The 19,227-nt window shown below is 40.3% G+C and overlaps 2 protein-coding genes across 3 annotated transcripts in view; both read left to right on the top strand.

Annotated features, from left to right (window-relative positions):
* Positions 1-15,587, top strand: part of capn5b (calpain 5b) — a 61,357-nt gene extending 45,770 nt beyond the window's left edge. Inside the window, exons 10-14 of one of the 2 annotated variants that reach the window (XM_051400927.1) lie at positions 85-281; positions 2,460-2,581; positions 2,687-2,737; positions 5,058-5,194; positions 8,005-15,587. In XM_051400927.1, coding sequence (XP_051256887.1) covers positions 85-281; positions 2,460-2,581; positions 2,687-2,737; positions 5,058-5,194; positions 8,005-8,187 — 690 coding nt within the window. In that variant the 3' untranslated portion in view covers positions 8,188-15,587. The remainder of the gene's footprint in view (positions 1-84; positions 282-2,459; positions 2,582-2,686; positions 2,738-5,057; positions 5,195-8,004) is intronic. The other variant, XM_051400928.1, reaches the window with a different exon arrangement.
* Positions 15,588-17,198: 1,611 nt separating this feature from the next.
* myo7ab (myosin VIIAb) overlaps positions 17,199-19,227 on the top strand; it is a 50,744-nt gene continuing 48,715 nt past the window's right edge. The window contains exon 1 of the mRNA XM_051400930.1: positions 17,199-17,487. The gene's annotated coding sequence lies outside the window, so the exon portion shown is untranslated. The remainder of the gene's footprint in view (positions 17,488-19,227) is intronic.

Below are 19,227 nucleotides of genomic sequence, written 5' to 3'. Positions count from 1 at the left end.
GCCTCCACAGAGCTTTAACAGTTCATAAACTAACAAATCCCTCAGCTGGACAAACTACTGCTATAATGTCTTCTCATCCTGCAGGTGGAGCTAAATCGGAAGTACCGTATGCACTCAGCCCAGCAGAAAGTAGCGGGCTCCATCTACATCAACTCGCGCTGCGTCTTCCTCAGGAAGGAGCTAAAGGAGGGCCGTTACGTTATCATTCCCACAACCTTTGACCCCGGGCAGCAGGGCGACTTCCTGCTCCGTGTCTTCACTGATGTGCCTTCAGACTGCAAGTAAATCTGATATCTTATCACTGAACACAAAGACTAACAGTTTGAACCTCCTGGAAAGCAGATTTATGTAAATTTGAGTCTTCGGCTGCAGAGTTTTTTAGGCCGCTTTGAACCTTTGAGTGATCCTCCACCATAAGTAGACAATAAAGTCACATATTGTAGGTCTAGCTGCAGTGTGCACGCTCTCTTTATATATATAACTGTATAAGTTTGTAGCTCCTTGATGTTATTTTATTGTCTGAGCAGGAACAGAATAACAAGTATGTACTGGTCGACTCAGACTCATCATAAGTGTAGTTTGGGCTGTCCCCGACTAAAGATTTTCCTTATAAATCCTTTGTTAGTTAAAGCCAATAGTCGACTAATCTTCACATGTTTATGATATTAGTTCAATTATTTAAATATATGTATTTTAAGAGCCGATTGTTAAATGCTTAAAAAAAAGCAGCAATGTGTCAAAACAACCAGCAAGGAGACTGAAAAGTGTAACATCAGACACGTCTCGTTGTTCAAAACAGAGAATAATTAACTTCTAACTTCACAAAAGCGAATGTTCTTGGCCTTGGATGATGTGTAACATTATACATACATTGTTTAAACTCCTTTCAGCTCCAAAGTCCAGGTACAGACATTTAATAGGACCGCTTACTGGCTAGTGGCAGCAGCTAGTACAGTTACTATTTCCAACAGTGACTCCCTGTGTTACGAGAGAAAAGGTCCGTGTTGCTCGGTGACAAGGCGCAGCTCCCGGACAGGGTTTGATGTTGTTTTTGTTTTTCGAGTCAGACCTATGTCAAGTCAGGTCATATATACAGACTAAAATCACAAATCACAGTTTTCCTCAGGCGGCCTTTTACAGTCTTTATAAAACTCAACAGTCTCGATTCAAGTAAAGAAAAACTGGAAAATAGAAGAAACCTCAGGAGCCTAACAGGAGGGACACAATCACACATTATGTACAAAGGTTGATGACACAATTTCTGATACAAGATTGGTAGTTATGTTGCTCGCTGAGTGTATTAGTCAGTGTTTTACAACCAATTTAGCACCATAAAATGTCCAATAGATGGAATTGCAGGTTTCATTTCAACAAATGTTCAACATGTTTGCAGAGAGGATTTATTTATGTCTGTACAATGTATGTCTGCTTGTCTCTCAGGGCAAATTTTCACAGCATTTATTACTAAGAGTCAATAAAACAACTTGTGTCAAGTGGACTCATATATAGTAAAAAAAAACTCACATTGCTCAAGGTCTCTCATGTTACACATAAGATAAGATGAGATAAAACTTTATTTATCCAGAGGGAATTAGCTGTGCAAGCAGTTGCATCACAACATAGGAAACAGTGGAGATATAAAATATCAATAAGGTGTAAATCCAAAATATACACAATCCCAAAAGATTGAGGGGAAGGAAACTCAGACTAATAAAGCCTCATATTAATAGATAAACTTCATATGCACAGAATGAAGATGTTAGAAAATGAAAATCTTGAAAATCTGGATATTTAGAGACTTGTTTTTCCAGTCCTGGAAACACCTGGAAAATGATTAAAATGACCAAATATCCTGGAAATAATCAATGTTGTATTTTAGCCCCTTACTCAGATCTACGCCTACGTTAACCTGGGTTTGAGGAAACTGTAGTAAACTGTAGTCAAATTACAGAAGATGCTGCAGAAAAATCCATAACCCATAAACACTGACCAACTACCTTGAACCTGCATCACTGCATCATGAACCGCTCATCATTAGAAAAGGAGAAATAAAACTGTGAATGTGTCAATAATTGACCTACCGGTAACTTTTGTGACCACTTGTGAGAAAGTGATGTCCTGTATTGTCAAGAAAAAGTCCTGGAAAAAGTCCTTGAGTGGAAACCTGCTTAAAGCCAGCATGAACAGGAATCTGTTTCAGTGTCCGTACTCTACAGCCACCTGACTGATGTTTTAAGGCAGCTGTTTTGCTGTTTGCATGCACAAGTTACTCCTGCTTGACTTCATTTCCCAGAGGAGTGTTTCACAAAGTTTTTGCTCTCATTTCAGCTCTCAGGACGAGGAATTATGTTCTGTAGTTAAGTCGGTGTCACTGCATATTAATTAGGTCCTCTTGTACACTGTTAAAGAAGCAGTGGTTGGAAGGTACTAATGTAAAAAGTACACTCTTTGTTTCCCAGAGAGCTGACTCTGGACGAGCCTCCTCAGACATGTTGGACGGGGATGTGTGGCTACCCTCAGCTGGTCACTCAGGTCCATGTACTGAATGCTGAGGGTCTGCAGGGACAAGACTCCAATGGAGGTAGGACCACTACACCGTGTGCAGAAGAGCTTATCCAGTCTTGACTTTGTGTATTTTACATGTTCCTGTATTTAAAGCATTGTGAACTCCTGTGAACACCCACAGAGCTTCACTGCCTCAATCCCAATAAGGAAAGACGTCAGAGCAAAGCACGAGGTACCACAGCACCATCTGCTGAAACTCTAGTTCTTTATGTAGTTTGTAGCCTGCAGTATGTAGTCCCAAACCCCTGTAAAGCTCTTACATTGTGTGCACAAACCTGTAACTTTTACAACTCGCTCACCGTTAAAGCCACTATGTATAGATTCTGTATAGCGATTTATAGTGAATTATTCAGATGTCATGACTTAAAAATGAGACAATCCCGGTGAAAATCGGTGCAGTATCCGACACCAGGCTGCTGCGGTGACTGCCACATTGTCCACCGGGTGGCGCCAAAGTCAGAAATGTTAATTTCCTCCATGATAGTGGCTTTAATACAGAGATTCCTTTGCTGAGAGAGCAGCAGTGGTGGAAGAACTACTCAACTACTCTGATACTGAAGTAAAAGTACAAATGAAACAATTAAAAAACCTTACTTAAGTTGAAGTAAAGAATGTACTTTAAGAGTACAGAGTAATATATTCTCATTAATTAAACCATTAACTATTAATACTGTTGCATCAGTGTGTAAACAGCGTTTTACTGTTGTGAGGTGGAGCAAGTTTTAACTACTTCACATACAGTTCGGAAGTTTAGTCCAGTGGTTCCCAACCTCAGGTTCGGGCCCCTCCGAAGGGCCACAAGATAAATCTGTTTCAGAAGATTAACAGGAGAGAAAAGTAGAAAAAACTGTGAATTATTGTACAATTTTACCTCTTAACTTTATTTGGGTGAAACCATGTGAGACGTTTAGAGGAGAAATGTATCTTTGGTTAAACATATCACATTTATTTATTATTTATCCTCACTCGAAAAAGTTACCTTAGATTTTTAATAAATTAATCATGTTTTTTTTTTTTTTGTTGTTGCAATTTTCACTTTCTCCCATAATTTAAAACGTGTAACATTTATTAGAGATTTGAAAAAAAGCTGCCGTGAAATTAAAACAACAAGAGCCACAAATGTGAGGAACCACTGGTTTAATCTTTAACAATATATTTAATAAGCTTATCATGTGTTTTTATGTAAAATCTTGATTTGCAAAGTAACCAGTAACTACAGCTGTCAGATGGATGTAGTCGAGTAAAAAGTAGAATGTTTGCCTTTGAGATGTAGTGGAGTAGAAACAAAATCAGACTGTACCTCAAAAGTAAAAGTGTACTTCAGTACAGTATTTAAGTGAATGTACTTTCCACCGCTGTTGATTTACTTGATGTGATGAACTGTAGTAGAGGTGAAGAGACTGAAAAATGAGGTTGAAAAACACAAAAACTGCATTCTGTCTATCGCTGGTACTTTATTAACAACATATCAGGTGACAAAGAGCAGCAGTACCATTTAAAAAGAATATAGCTCCAATCAGAGGGCGCCAGCAGAACCTAATTAAAGTCAATGAGCTCTTCTTATAATTAACAAAACCCTGTACTGAGCACCTCCAATTAAAGTAAATAACTGAATCATTGTTCATGAAGTGAGAACAAGTGATGGACAGAGTGCAGGAATGTTTCAGGTTCTTTCATAGGCAGAAACTGTAGTTACTGTTACAGATTGTATATTTATACATGCTGTTTTTATGGAGCTTAAGTTGGTGTCTCGTCCTGTGGGAAATTGTTCATTTTCGACTATTTTCAGACATTTCAAAGATCACAAGATGAGGAAATAATTGGCAGATTAATTGATAATAAAGAGAACAATGAATTCTGCACATTGTCCACCACTTGTACTCACTTTATTAATGTTTCGGTGAGAACTTTGGATGTGTTAATAACATCCCGTTTAATGAAGTGATGGACAGTGCGAAGGAGTCTTTGGTTTTCTTCAAGAGTTTGTTGCTGTTAATCGCTTGCAAACTTATCCAGAGGACACATTGAAGTCTCAGTGTGTCGTTAAAGGCTCTTCAGTAATTAAGCCCCTCTGGCAAAATGATTAACCGACCTGTCATTAAAAACCCGTCAGCACTGTGCAGCCTGTCGGTAGGGAGAAGTGTTTGTTGTTTACAGAGTTTCGCAGTGTATGTGCAGGTGAGTTCTCCTGGTCCTCATTAATCAGTGAAATCCTCTGCACTCTGCACCGGTGTCATACGGGTTTATAGCCTTGTTTACTGCGGTTACAGCTAATGAAGACGCAGAATAATGTGGAAGTTTGTAAGGTGTCAGATAATGGACAGGAGGGGTGAGTGTGATGAGGTGTGCAAGGACTTTTTTGAATGTACAACCTGGAGACGTGTTGATGATGAAAATGATATTAGGGGAGAATAATTTCATCCCCTAATGAGTGCGTACAATCTGATATAGACTGTCTGTTATCAGCACAATCTGACTCGTTCTTCCTGTAGCTGTAGATCCCTACGTGATCATCACCTGTGAAGGAGAGAGGGTTCGTTCACCGGTTCACAAGGACACGCGGTGCCCGAACTTTGACATCAAAGGCCTGTTCTACCGCAAGAAACCCAAGGAGGGAATCCACATCGAGGTGAGCTGTCACTCCCCGCATCCATCCCCCTGTGGGACTGAACCACGAGGACCGATTGAACCACACGTTCATGACGCCTCCGACCACAATGCAGCAGTTCAGGTCCTGTGAATGTCCTCAAAAGGGACCGGACCAGCCATCTGAGACAGTGATTACAGTTTCCAGCATTATGTTTTTATTGTGCTGCTGTTGCCAAAAGGTTAAAAACACTGTCAATTAAATAAACTGTAATAGATTTTAGCCGTGGAATATCCAACTTCAAAGCTTTCTTAATGGAGGCTGAAGCTCCTTTATTCGATTTAGTCGATTCTGACCTAAAAGACCTCTCCCTTCCTGGCTTATAAAGGGTCAGTTCACCCAAATTTCAGATACATTAATCATTTCTGAATTACCTCTAGCGGTGTCTATTCAGGCAGATAATTTTGGTTTTGTTTAGGTTTTAATATTTCTGTCCTTTCACCTCCTCCTCGAGAACTTCCACAGGAGTTTAGGGAAGTGTTCGATAATGACAACAGTGAAGTCTCTGACATCAAAACACATCAAAGGTTTGAGTACTTACGACTGAGTATCCCTCTAAAAGTCTCAATACCGGTGCTGATACCTTGACTTCGGTACCGGTTCCTCAAAGATCAGAGCAATTTAAAAACATGCTAAACATGCACGTACTTCCTTATTAAGTGAAAGAAGTGGTACCGAATTTGTAGTTGGCCAATCGGAGATGTTCAGCAGCTCCACCCTTAAAGTTCCTGAACCTTTTTTTTCACCTGAAACTAAATTTAATCTTTAGTTCCTGTTGTCGAAAATGTAGAATAAATTCCTGAGTTCGTCCCAGGGAAAAGTTCTTTCTTTATATAACTACAGGCTGTCTTTGTCCCAGCATTGAATCACTCTTTTTATTTTTATTCTTCTCACCTCCTGATCCCCTGACAACATATTTCTCACCTGCCTTTTTTGCATCCAATTTCCCTTCATCCTCCTTGTATGTGTGTGTGTGAGACTGTATCACATGAGAGCGGGGGGCTGCTAAGGAAATTTGCCGAACATCCACAACCAATCAATTACAGGCTCAATATCAGGCAATATGTGTAAGCCGGTGTACTTGTTAGGGAATTATTGTTGGTAATGTGATGTTGCACTGACTCAATCAGACCTGTGAAATTGCATCATTTGTATCTCGGTGAAAGGAAGCAGGAGTGTGCATCTGCTGCTCTGTAGACAAGCTTAGCCCCCCCAAAAACTCTCGACTGAGTGCCTCTTCTCCCTCAAAATGTAAAAAATCTGTGTGGAATGGATTAAGATATATGTGAGCCAATATGAGGCTGTAAATGCAGATCTTAACTCTTAAGTGACGTTCATGCACAAACAGGCTTTAGTAGAAGGTTTTTGAAGGTTTATAAGATTGCGCCACTGCTGTGCTTTAACCTCAAAGCGACACTACCACCCTCCCGGTGTGTAATATACGTAGCATAGACAGTTCGTCCTGCGGGATTAACTGCTGTTGGGAACCTTACAAACAGGCCGGAGCTGCTGTGATAGACGATGCTGCACTCACAGTCCTCTGTGGCCTCACACTGAAAAGACTCCTCAGTGTAATTACAAGCTTCTACATCTCTTCACCTAACCACTTAACCTGTGCCGGTCTGTTAAAGAGCGAAGTTCCCTGAGTCGTTCTCCTGAATGTAAGAGATTCACATCATGAAATAAAAACGTATTTCGTCCATTTAAAGTTTCAAAACTCCTGAAAAAAAGTGCAGAAAATGACTAAATGATACGGTATCCAGGCGTTGTATGGGAACAGTAATTAATATACATATCAACACCAGAAGAGAGAAATAAATAAACACAGCAAATAACAAAAGATTTAAAATAGCCCAATACACAGAATAAGCAAAATCTCTCTCTCTATACATATAAATATACAGAAAATATAAATATACTACCATATAAACACAGGATAACCTACTATATACAGTATATGTAAACAGAGTGGAACTGAAAACTGTATTCAATTTAAATTGGTGACATTTGTTTGATACCAAATCTGCTTAAAAAGGTCAATATCGTCACCATCCGACAGATCGGATTAATGTTACCATGTAATCCTGGTGTCATTGTAGATTGTAGGGATGAGCGAGTGCAACATTATCTGTATTTGTACAGTGGGCGGGGGCTTAAATCTGACATGGGGGGTGCTTTAACTGTAGGTGGTTAACCAGAAGTTGTTAATTTAAGCCTGGAAATGGATATCGGTTGATCAGAAGTTGCTTTATCTATTAGAAAACCATAGAATTAAGTTTCAGAGCAATGTTTTTTGAACACAAGGGTAAGAGAACTACTTACAGAACAAGTTTAAAAGTTTATTTTATTTACGGGTTTGGATATTGACACATTTTGCTCGATTGATACTTTTAAAACGTACATTATCTGTACTGGATGCTCGTTGTAGATCAATCCTGTTGCAAATCTTATCTTTTGTACCTCCAGTGAACTCATATATATATATATATATATATATATAAGTCTATATTCTCTAAATCAAATATAAAGTGTTATATAAGTTAATTATCTTTGAACAGTGCTGTGTAAGTAAGGTTTATTATATTTTTCTTATTGCTTTACTTACAAACTCTTCCACATCAGCACTTCGTACTCTTCATTCTTCCTCTCTGTGCTTCTTAGCGTCACTAACTTCTGTCCCTTTTGTGTATTTTCCTCCTCCTTTCTCCTTTCTCTCCTCTCTTTTCCCGCTCCTCCCGCTCCTCCGCTTCACTTTTCGGATCTCCACCTTTCCTCCCACGAGCGGCCAACAGATCTACAACAAGAACATGATCGTGGACACCTTCCTGGGTCAGGTGATCCTGTTCAGCGATCCCAACGAGCGGCAGGAGCAGCACACGCTTCACCTCCGCGACAAGGGCAACCGCCAGGACAACGACCTTCCGGGCACGCTCACTGTGCGCCTCATCACCTCGACCACGCTCAACAACATCTGACGCGATCGTTTATACAGTTATAACGATCGAAACACAACACGCCCGCCGTTCATGTTCAGCTTTCGTCCTCAAACCGTCAGCGGGAGCTCACAGTGTCTTTTTTTTCTGCCGCTTGTTCTCTCTTATTTTTCCCCCTTTATTTCTTTTAGCTTTAAATTCAGCTTTGTCACACAGGTTTATAAAGGATGGAAAGTGTCCATAGATGATATTTGGGGTTCGAATTTAACATCTTTGAACACGTTTCTACCAAAAATGTCCATTATTTAGTGTTTTTGCGTCAGAAAAAGTTGGTTTTGTAGCCAGAATCTGCATCAACAACTGAGCTACAGTTTTTAAGAGAAGGCCAATATTAGCTTATCAAATCTATTTTCTTTCTGTATATTGTTATATCCAATCACACACACACTCATACATGCACTTACAGTACACATGCAGACATTTCTGCACTCTCCATGCATGTGCCAATGTTTCCAAGGGCTATGCATTGCCTTAAGGTCGAGTCTGTCTCTCCACCTTGAGGAGGCGGGAGGGAGGGGTGGTCGTGTTAAAATCTCTTATCTTTATCTGTCCTCAGTCTGCATTTCGGTTCCTTAAGCTCCACACTAAACCCCAGCTTTTTGTCATAGTTTCTATCTCCTATATACTGACACATAATGTATACTCTTTTATATCTGTGGATAATCTTCCCACCCGGTCCGCTCCCCCTGACACCTCAAGTCTTCACCAGTTTGCCGGTGCTTTGGAGAGCATGCAGCACTGTCTGTCACTCTTTACTGTGGACTTTTACAAAGCCAACAGCAGCTATTCTCTCCCTCTACTGAGAGCTTTCCTGTGTTGGCCTGTGAGCGCGCTCATGTGTGAAATCTTGCCTCCCGTCTTCCATCACTAGAACCATTTCTAACTTCCCCGAGACGCTTTCTGCCGGTTGCTATGGACGATCTTAACACTGCATGGCTTAAAAAAAACTAAACTCTTTGCCTGTGCTGCACATGTCTCCGGTCGTAGCTTAGCAGCCGGTGCTTTTTGATAGTACTTCCCTTCCCTTTTTACCCCCCAAACCACCCACCCTACTACCATGCGTACTACCTTCCCAGTCCAGCGGAGTGCAAAGATTCACCCTGACATAATCAAGTGCTTTATGGGACCAAAGATGAGCCAAACCCTTCGCTCTCTTAGTCCCTTTCGGACCGCCCTGGCCCGGCCTGGCCCGGCCTGGCCTGGTCTGGCCCAAGCCTAGCTACAAACCACCACCCCCTGTGCCACATCATCTCTTAACGGCAACACCACTGCCTGACGCTTCCTCTGACTTGAGTCTGTTGGCCCGGGCCAGACTCGTGCCACGTGACCCCGAGAGACAGCAGCTGTGCTTCTGCTGATAGCGCAGAACAGGCGTGAGTGAGTGAGTGTGTGTGTGTGTGTGTGTGTGTGTGTGTGTGTGTGTGTGTGTGTGTGTGTGTGTGTGTGTGTGTGTGTGTGTGTGTGTGTGTGAGTGAGTGTGTCCTGCTAGTTCCAGCCTTGCTCTGAATGGGAGTGCTTGGAGTGAATGTATATCTGCTAAATCCACGTTATACCTGGAAGAAAACGCTTTCTGTGGAAAGGTGTGAAACGAAGGGAAAAGAGCCCCTTTTTAAGGGAAACACACCTTGCACTTTATTTCATTTTAAGCGGGAAAAAAGACCCTTTTGAGGATTAAAAAGAAAGAGGAGGGAGAGCAGAGGAGATCGTCCTGCCAAAACAACCTGTGCCATCGCCTTGGTCGTGGCTTTGCCTCCACAGCAGGAAAAAACAACACGGGACATTTGATGAACAGTTGAATTTCAGACGGCTTTTTGCATATTGAACCAACACTGGTACAATCTAACTTATCTCTGATGGCATTTCTCGCGTAGACCAAGCGGCCATCCAATTTGACGTTTTAGTACCGAGGCTTTTTTTTGTGACAGAAAAGCCCAGAACAGAAAAATCACAACTTGTGTTTTGTTTATTTCAAAAGTGCAATATCATTGCAGAGACTTTTCATTCCAAGTTTTACGGACTCTTTGGGCCTTCAGTCCTTTTTTTAAAGTTATTTTTTTCCTCCCCATGTGTTTAAAAATTGTAAGTAACAGTCATTATCAAGACGTTTCCGTTGAATGTAAGACAAACAGTTAGTGGACTAATCTCGCAAGTCTATCAAGTCCGTTTTCCTGATTTCGTCAGCGCCTTTTTTTCCATTACTTGAACTTGTCACACATGGCATTTAATTGATCACACACCTTTTGTGTACAGCATCTTTATAAATGTGTCTTGCATGGGTTATTTTCCAATACGTTCATGGCCTTGTATTGTACTGTTCAATTGTTACTATATATATTTATTCTTTCTATCTCAAAAGTCTTGGAATTGCTAGTTTTGAGCAGTCAGCATGTCTACACTAATGCACCTCATGTCAGTCCGATCATATCAACAGGTTTGAAACAGTTATGTCTTGTACTACAGTGATGCATTTATAATGCCTTTAGCATCGGTGAACATTAGCAGCAGTTGTCGACTACTATTTAGGTGCTATCTATCTTCTCTGTGCTCTTTTTATATTGTTTCCAGTCGGACAGAGGGACAGTAAGTGAGCGTTAGGTAACATTACAAGGCTGAAGTTGGGAAAAGCTTGCAGACAGACAGCGTTAGAAACTGTAGTGCTATCCAGGCACACGCTCACGTGGCCTGGATAGCTGCTGGTTTTTATTCACAGACCAAGTCCTTGTGCAAGGCACTGAACTCCTAACTGCACCAGAGGAGCCTCGTAGTGCTTCCAGGTGAAACCGCACATATTTGTGTAACTTTAATCCCCCTCCGAGGTCAATACTGTGATGTTCAAAATCTACTTTTAAAGGTGGAATGAAGAGTTGTTGTTCTGAGATATTACTGGTGCCAAAAGGTTTTGGTTGGATTTGGTGAACTTGACACAAGCTCCAGTTTGTCTCTCTCATGTTTTACTGTTCAACTCACACATCCAAGAATCTGGTTTTCTAAATCGTTTTATTTCTCAGCAGACCAAATATTTTCTGATCCAGATGCTTAGAAGAGTCTGAGAAGAGTGGAAAGTTTTATTAAACAACCTTCTTGATTATTTTACTGTTTAGTTCTGAGATTAAAATGTAACGGTCAAACATTAAGGGGACGAACTGGAGATACGTGACACTGACATCAATTGAAGACTAACAAACACACTCTTGAACTTTTGTGACCATATTTTGCTGATTGGACCCAATTAAGATGACTTTAGGTTAATAACTGCTACATTTTACATTCATGAATGCCAGTTCAAACTTATTAATAATATAGAATTTAGAGGTAATATGTGTGCCATTGTATTAGCTGTATTAGTGCCTACAAGTCAACATTTATTTAAGTATAATAACTGTTCCTTATTAGCCGTTTAATACTAGTTTAGTTATATACACGACTCCCGCGTTCGGTTTGTGCGTTCTGCCATCTCGTGCTGCCGCCATTACTGCTGTGGCAAGTCGTAATGACTCTTAACTGAGCTGCAGGGGTAGTTTGTTTGACAACGTTAGGTATCCGATATGGAGATCTTAGCGGTTTTCAGACATTTGTTACGACAATAACAAGAAAAAGAGCCAAAAAAATTACCATTTTGTGACCACAAATGACCACAAAAAGAGAGGATGAAGTTGGATGTGCCATAGCTAAAGAGGCCAACAACAAAACTGGAGCACAGTGTTAATAAACCACCAATGAGGATGAAGCATTGATTGATTGTTAGCTATATACAGTAGCTGATATCATTGTTTGCGTGGACTTGAGCGTGTATGTTGAACAGTAATCAGCTAACCATGAAGCAGCTAGTGAGCTGGTAGTCGACTTTATTTGTTCGACTTTGTCTTTTCTTTGTACAGTATGTGTATAAATGGATATGTTGACACCGTGTTTACCTGTTGGATCACTAGACGTAGAGGTTGAATGAACAGCTGATTAATTAACCCCTTAATGTCCACTGGAACCGTTTTTAGAAGATTGTCTTCAGGCAGTTGGACCGTTGGCAACCACGTTCACAAGGTAGATTACAGTCTCTTCATATTTGGTAAAAGTAGAAGTACAGAAGTACTTCTAGGTCCTCTCTTGGTTTGTCTGAAGGAAGTTTTTCTCCCTTTCTTTGTCGTGTAACGTAATTTTGGACTTTTTTTGTTATGTTATGTCTTTCATACATCATATGCACCGGCCTTGATGTTGGGACAGAGTGCAATTATGCAAAAAAATTATAAGAATAATTGATAATTCCCCTCAAATTTTAAGTAACAAGTCTGTTTTTGAAATATAAGTAGTAGAAAGTAAAGATATTTGTGTAAAAATGAACAGAATACAAGTAAAAAGTCAGAAAAATGGTACAGATACCGGAAAAAGTATCTCAGCTTCAGTTGTACTTTGCGTTTAGTGCTAATTAACTGTAAGCATGCTTCTGCAGGGCTCACAGAACTGTTAGCATGGTTGCAGACTCTTAATCTCCAATATGTAGGTAAAGAATGAAATGCATCATTTGATATTAATTCATCAATAAATATAGTTATTTATATACATTTACAAGTTAATTTAATGTGTAAAGATAGCTGAGAGGAGGAAAGAGTCGAGTCAGACGCTCTGTTCATGCATCCAGTGGACATTAAAGGGTTAAGGCTGAGAAGGATTGAATTAGTATTCATGAATGTGTTTCTGTTATTTTACAATATAAACTTCCCTCGTAGATCATAATAGATTTTATATTCCAGAGTTTCTCTTCAACTGATGCCAGTACCATGTTTTACTTTGAGGTTTCACATCAGGTTCTCAGCAGCGACCAGTTGTTGTATTTCATGCCTCCTTACTTTTTTTTTAATTTGTATGGATGTGGCACAGAAATATAACCAATAACACAAGACCTGACAGCTTTGATATATGGGAGTTCGTGGGGCTTTAGAGTCACCGTGTCACTCACAATCCCACGGCAACAGTGAGAGCACGGAGGCCGAAATAATAGTGTGTCAAGCTCAGTGTGAAATCTTATCAAGGGCGTTCTACTCATGTGCCACAGCAGTGCCAAAAAAAGATGATTGATCCATCAAAAACTGAGGCTTTGTGTGTGATGCTGTACATTGTAGAGATGTTTGCAACTGTTGGACAAAAATGTAAGACAGGGCGAAGTTATCCTTCGAGGTTTTTGTACTTTTTTTGTTTGTTTGTTTGTTTGTCTACATTTTTGTCTTTGCCATGAAGTGATTCTCATTGTAATTGTTGCGCTTTGTGATTCTTTGCCAAAAGTGTTATGGCTTTCACTGTTAACCACTAAACAGACACATACATACACAGATATATATTCACAAACACTCCAGCTACTAGACTAACCAGGCTTGGTTGGAGTTTACGGACCTTGACTGGTTTTTTGACAGTTGCTATAAAGCTTATCGTTTTTTTTTCTGTACATATTTTCCCGCACGGCCACGCCAAAGCAGGTTTTAAGAACACGAAACCGTTTCGAAATGAAGCTGAACTGCTCAAAAATAAAAAAAAACGGTGGTGGTGACTTTTTGTACGAATCCAAAAATGCCAGTGCATGTAGCAAAACCGCTTCTTAAATCCGCTCGCAACCATCACGGATCACAGAATATCTATTTTTGTTTCTCAGAGTGTTGTGAGACATAATCCGCTGTTGCTACTTTGATAAACATACTGTGTGAAGTAGAAGGCTTATGTTGCACACTTGCATGCATTAAAACCAGTATCCAGTTTTCTAATATTTTGTATACAGTAACCTGCAGTATACAGTATGTATATAAAAGTAGCAGCAACTTATCAGTTGTTATTATGGGATCCATGTTTTGATGGATGTTATACGGTATATTCTAGACATTTATTTCAAGAGGAAGATGTTCTTGTTCACTACCTCTAGTGATCAGCAAGAATACTCAGAGGAATCAAGGTAATTATTCACCCTATACCTAGCCCAGAGAGAGTTAACGATATGCTACAGGTGAGATTTGGGGGAACTAAATGATGTGGGAACAGCCTTCACCAGTGAAAGAGACATTTGTTTTCTTCACTAGAGTTAGAGGAGAAGATCAACACTCAAAACAGAGGTGAACAGCTAGCTTGGCTCTGTCTAAAGGTACAGCAGTCTCCTCTAAAGCTCACTAATTAACACATTTAACGCCCCTTTTTTAAAAATCTGTGCAACCCTTTGTTTCGGTTTTGGATTCAACAGATGAGATCCAACGTGTTAATTAGTGCTAGAAGGTAAGAGCCAGGCAAGCTGTGTCTCCCTGTTTACAGTCTTTGTGCTAAGGTAAAGCTAAGTTCGCCGGCGGGGGGCTTCGTATTTAGTGCACAGACAGGAAAGTGGTGTCAATCTTCTCATCCAACTGATCAGCAAGAGAGTGAATCTTACCTCCGCCCTCTACTACAGATCATACAACTATGATCATTTCCCCTGAGGCCACGTCTTCCGGTCGTCCTCCCAACCGTCCCTAGTAGAAGCAAAAAGGTACGATCGCATCTCGTTTAAGGTGTGACAGGCAACACATACGTCCCTTACAATCTCTATGAAAGGGGAACACACCTGTAGCATAGCGCTGAAAAGGTATCATGGGGCTAGGAATACGGCGGATTGATAATATGTGAGATTCAGAGCCCTGCAAAGAAATTATTTTGTGATTATTTAAGGCTTTTAACCCCCCGAGTTTATCACTTCTAGACGGAACAACGACGCGATCGCAGCTGAGGATTTTGCTCGCCTGCTGATCTCGTAGAAACTGCTGCATGTGTCTAATGTTACAAGACACTGGTGATGGATCTCCAGGAAGAGTGCGCCAGGTTACTACGTTCATCTCAATGACAGCATTTTGTAGACTGTATTGAATCTGACGCCGCTGCACCAGGTCACCGGATACCTTTCTGCATTCTCGTCATTGACATTTTTATCCGAGATCGAGTCTTGTCCACTCAAGGAATGAGCTTGTGATTCTTCTTGTATTTTTCTGCTGATGTTTATTAACTGGAGACTGGAATTACCTACTGCATGGTGACACTTCTAGAAGATGCTACGGTCTTTATAACAAGTATCTTTTATCAGTATTTTATAACCTTGTTAATTTTATATATACACGTTACCTTGCGTTCCAAAAACCGGTATGTTTACTGATAGCTAGGTTTCAGAGAGCTGTGCTGTATGTTCTGTACCGTGTGCTCGTCTGTGTGTTCTTATTTCGGCGTGAGCTTTTTTCTTTTCTTCTTTTTCAATGCGTGTTCGTTTTGAATTTGGTTCTCGGTTACACTGTGGTTATTTTATATAGCTACGATCTGAAATTATTATTTTTTCTTTTGTATTTAATGTCAACTTGTGGCATGACTTTGAAATAAAACCGGAAAACCTATTCTGGAGTTGTCGTTCATTTTTATTCTATTAAAACCAGGAAGTCTCTTGAGATATACAGAAAAATGTCTTTTTAACCCATTAAGATTAAATACTATTATATTTTAGTGCCATAAAATGTACAAAAACTCCCATTTCTTTGTATTTTTATGTCAAAATCCAATTGTATTTGCTTACATAAGCATAAACTAACCCTATGTCACCCAATTATATCATGACATTCACATTCTTAACTGAACTTCTCTCCTCTGTACTTTATTCCCTGTCTTCAAACTGTCCTCGGTTGGCATCGGATGCTGTATTCGCCCCCCAGTCTGACCTTGCTGTCGACAGGTAGCTCTCGGAGATTAAGAAATAAAACACATACAAGAAGCAAATCAATAAGAGAATGTGCATAAATTATATCTGCAAATATTAAAGGCAGAAAAACTACAGACAAAAGATCTCTGAATCTTCTCAAAGGTATTTTTCATTAATCATCAATGCAAGTTTGTGATAGACCCTCAAACTAGATTTGTTCACTGATTTCAAAAACTAAACTATAACATGTTTTGCTCCTATTGCTTAATTTACAATCTGCAGGGGGAAATCTGGGGATACGTAGTTGAAATTAAATAGTAGAAGTTAAGCATTATATTCCATTTCTGCCGATAGATCCTGCTGAATGTCAGACTCTCATTCATTTGAGCCTGCAGCCTGACAGCGCAGCAATTTGTAAAATCCTGTCTCAGAGCATTTTAAACCGCAGTGTTTTATAAATCTTCAAACTCATGGATCTGTTGCTCAAACCGGACCTCTTGGATTATAAGTTTAACATGTCACTTGGCCCCTTTTATGTAAGTCATAGTGCAGCTGGTGATGCTGTATAAAGTTGCAGTAGCAGTCCTGTAGATGAAGAAATAGTGCCTTATAGATCTGGGACGTATCATATCTTTTACAAGAGACCTGGTCAAAGATGGCAGTGCAACATAATTGTCACATGTTGAATGCAAATGAGCATAAAGACAAAGTAAATCATTTTAGTTTGTACTTATTTATTATGTAAATTACATTTACATATTAATTTAACATATGCATACCTATAGGTCTATACCTCTACCTGTAGCAGCTGCAAGTATATTCCTCTAAGTGGCTCAGTCAGCTCTTTAAAAGCCCCATATGATACCAAAAAGGACAGCTTAGCCGTAGTGTGAAAGTGATTCCACATAATTGGTGCAGAGTTACTGCCGGCTGCTTTCCCCTCTTCAGTCCTGACTCCTGTACGTTGGTCGTCCAGTCTTCAGATCTGGTTCCATGAATTGAGATCTTGATTGATAGATAAGTCGAGTACAGAGGGAAGCTGTAAGAGCGTAAAAGATAAAGGCATAAAAAATATGTTTAGAACACATAAAACCAGAACTATCTGCATGGGGAAGTGCCACTAGAGGTACTGGGAATGTAAATGTTCTCCTGCAGTTTCTGTGAACTGACCCTTTTTATTACTTAGCATGTGGTAACAGAGCAACCACTTGAAATCATGACCCAGGTCACCTCCTTCTCCACCTCCCAGCTGGTCTCTGTATCCGCCACCAACAGGCTCCACCTCCCAGCTAATCAGGATCAGCAGCCATGAATGAGACACAGCGAGAGAGCCTGGAGAGCCCCGTCACTGACCCAGACATCAAACTGGAACTCGGCCGCAACCGCTGAACCACGTACAGGAGGCCCGGGACCACCTGAGGACCACAACAGGTGGAAGATTCTTAGCAAAGGAAAAAAAAAGGACAAAGACCAGAGCAAAGAGAGATCGTCCTCCAGCTTCTTCTCCAGTCCTGCACCATCTTGAGCCACCGACCACTCGGGCCACGGGGGCCTCTTCACACCGGGACAGAAAAGACCAGGAGGAAGAAGTGTGTTTAGAGGTAAGTGGGGCAGGTGAACAAGGGACGAGGGCTTAGCCTGCAGCCAGGCCACAGTGCTGCTGCTCTGCTGTAGCTTTAGGCCAAAGCCTCTTACTGCTCTGCGTACTGTGCCAGCGCTTAAAGGAGCCATTATGTTCCCTTCAAGTAAATACAGTTGGCTGTAGTGTGTGTGTGTGTGTGTGTGTGTGTGTGTGTGTGTGTTTGTTGCATAAAGTCTGAATAGTTTCTTTACTTCCAATTTAGATTCCATTAGAGATTACCTCTCTCCAGATAAGACAACCGTTTCTTCTAAAGCAGGTAGAAATGGCAAACAGAAAAGATATAACAGTAACATAATTGATGCATTAAAAGATGTTAGTGGGAATTATAAAAGTGGAAAGCAATAATTATATTAAGTAGAGCATAAAGGCAGAAATCAGGATGAAGAATATGCTCAATAGAACAGCAAAGGAACTGTAAATACTTGGATGAGAACAAGATAAAATCGCGATAGCTCGACCAAAAATAAGGATCTTAACTCAAGTAGGGTCATTATTTCCATTAATGATTAATCATCTATAAAATGTCACAAATATGTGAAGAAACATCCATCACAACCTCCCAGAATCCGATATGACATCTTCAAATGTCCAAAACCAGAAGATCTTCAGTTTACAGTAAATTATAGCAGAGAAAAGCAGCAAATCCTCTGAAAGAGGATCAAGATCGAATAGTTGCAGGTCATTTTTCTGCCGATCGACTGATCAGTTAATTGACAAAATGTTTCTACTTTTAAGCTTTTTACGGAGCGTTTTAACGACATCATTCTGAGCAAGTGCTGCATTTAAACACTCCCATAAAGGTTCGCAAACTGACCTTAATTAAGGATTTATGGGAGACTCTCAAACTGCTGTTTCTGTGGTCTGTAGAATGAACTTCACATCAATACAATGAAGTCGCAAAGTGGAATCTGTGATTTTACGTGAGCAATGCAGACCATATAATGGGGCCGGTGTTGTGACGCACTTCCTAGTTTGGCCTTGGCCTCACTGTTAACTGCAGTTGAGCTCAGAAAAATGTGAATTAGCTTTAAACAAAGCGCCAGTTGAGTACAGCTACCTCTCTCTCTCCCCTCTGAGCTGCAGTGTTTGAGTCACTGATCATTAATACTGATCCACTGCAACCACTTATTATTGTTTGTTAAGAATCTGCACCCTCTATCAGCTCACACGTGTGTCTGTGTTTAATATGAGAGGGCTAGTTAGCTTAGCATAAAGACTGGAAGCAGGGGGAAACAGCTAGCCTGGCTCTGTCCAAAGATATAAAGCAATCTCCCGATGTCATTTTTTTTACACTTTTATTGTACATATTGATTTATTTTAACCTTTAGACAAAGCCAGGCTAGTTTCCAGTCTGTAGGTTAAGCTAAACTAACCTGCTGCTGGCGCCAGTTACACATTTTATAGACGTTAGAGTGGCGTCAATCCGACGTCAGATATATTAAAGAGAAAGTGTATTAGGAAGACAGAGGCTTTTAACACTGACAATATGGCGACTTAAACAGATGTGCTACATTGCTGGTATATTTATTGCACATTGCTCTATTGCAAAAGATTTAGTATCAGAGTTCAGCAGCTTGATGAAGGTTGAGGAGAACGGACGCTTCAGCTGGTTTAATGTTAGATATTTGACACCAGAAGGGACAAATATTTGGTCAAAATACTGTTAAATGCAAGTAAAAAACTGTATGAGGAACTGCTG

Source organism: Dicentrarchus labrax, unplaced genomic scaffold (assembly GCF_905237075.1).
Source record: "Dicentrarchus labrax unplaced genomic scaffold, dlabrax2021, whole genome shotgun sequence".
Lineage (NCBI taxonomy): Eukaryota > Metazoa > Chordata > Actinopteri > Moronidae > Dicentrarchus > Dicentrarchus labrax.
Note: the sequence above shows the minus strand (reverse complement) of the source record. Positions and strands in the feature narration are given on the sequence as shown.